This window comes from Otolemur garnettii, unplaced genomic scaffold, assembly GCF_000181295.1.
Source record: "Otolemur garnettii isolate 467f Iridium unplaced genomic scaffold, OtoGar3 scaffold00151, whole genome shotgun sequence".
NCBI lineage: Eukaryota > Metazoa > Chordata > Mammalia > Primates > Galagidae > Otolemur > Otolemur garnettii.
Genome location: NW_003852546.1, coordinates 2,496,726 through 2,498,145, shown reverse-complemented (window position 1 = coordinate 2,498,145; position 1,420 = coordinate 2,496,726). Strand labels below are relative to the sequence as shown.

Below are 1,420 nucleotides of genomic sequence, written 5' to 3'. Positions count from 1 at the left end.
AAAAAAAAAAAAAAAAGCTTTATTTCCAAAGAATATCATGGCATTGATAGAACTCCCTGAGACCCATAAGCCTTTTTTTTCCCCTTAACAACTCACTTAATATTGCTGTGTTCCTTATCTTCATTTGGAAATTAAGAAATTGGATCAGATTGATTATCTTTGGGGGGGTTTTTCACTTAAAATATAAATTTGATTGCATTGTGTTTAGGTGAAAGAGTATATAAAAAGTGGCAATTTTTGTAATAAAGCTTTTAAACATAAATTTATTTTATTTTTTTTAAACACAAATTTATTTTTCTCTGACAATTTGTTTGAAACTTTTCTCCTCAGTGTTTTTCTTTCTTTCTTTCTTTCTTTTTTTTTTTATTGAATGGTAACTGTGTACATTAATGCACTTCTGGGGTACAGTGTGATGTCTTCACACACAATCCAAAATCTCCTCAGAGTTTTTCAAGGCAACATTCTAAGTATAAATTTGACAGTAGATTCCAGATTGCTAAGAGTTAAGGAATGATAAATGGCTGATAAGAAATGTTAGACAACCATTATACAGACTTTTTTGAGAAGTGTAACAAGTAGAAAACAAAGTATCTGTGTGGAGCAGGATGAAAAGAAGAGGTGTGTATATGTGTTTTAAGAGAGAACAACTTAGATTAGTTTATAGGATGGCAAGGAAAGAAGCTAGCAGAGGAGGACAGATTGAAGATAAAGGAGGGAAAGGAAATGTTTGTTGGGGAAAGATAAAGGGATCTAATGTGTAAAGTAATGGTATTACACATGCAAGTGAAGTCATGAATAAGGCTTAAAATAGGAAGGAACACCTCCTCACAAAGAGGAGTCAATACGTTTTAGTATGCTTCTTTTATATGTGTGTGTATATGGCAGGAACTCATTTATTGAATTATTTTATAAATAATTTCTACAGCTTAAATTTGTATTTAATAGTCATTGAATAAATCATGGTTTTTTTTCTTCTAGGCACTAACCGTGACATCTATGACCTTTTTTATCATCGCACAAGCCCCTGAACCATACATTGTTATCACTGGATTTGAAGTCACTGCTATTTTCTTTTTCATAATTTTATATATATTCAGACTTGATCGATTAATGAAGTGGTTATTTTGGCCTTTACTTGTAAGTGTTCAGTTTCATCCTTAAAATTTAACTACTTTTTCCTACCATAGTGAGACATTTTAATAAACTCTTTCCTTCAGCTCTCTTAAATCTCTAAGGTAATCTCTGATAGGCTGATAGATTTAGGAAGGAAGAACTCTTCCCGCTGCTAATATGTTCAGTATTGTCCTTGGGGGAGGTTCTCAGGGAACCCATAGAGCCTAAATTCTCTGTACTACATCTATTAGTAGATGCAGCTGATCTTTGTGTTAGAATTCACTTAAATACAGATTTTTTTTTTTTT

General features: G+C 31.9%; 1 protein-coding gene across 2 annotated transcripts in view; it reads left to right on the top strand.

Annotated features, from left to right (window-relative positions):
- CKLF (chemokine like factor) overlaps positions 1-1,420 on the top strand; it is a 16,533-nt gene that overhangs the window by 5,957 nt on the left and 9,156 nt on the right. Inside the window, exon 2 of one of the 2 annotated variants that reach the window (XM_003799450.3) lies at positions 979-1,137. The exons of the other annotated variant lie outside the window; for it this stretch is intronic. Coding sequence (XP_003799498.2) covers positions 979-1,137 — 159 coding nt within the window. The remainder of the gene's footprint in view (positions 1-978; positions 1,138-1,420) is intronic. 2 annotated transcript variants of the gene reach the window in all.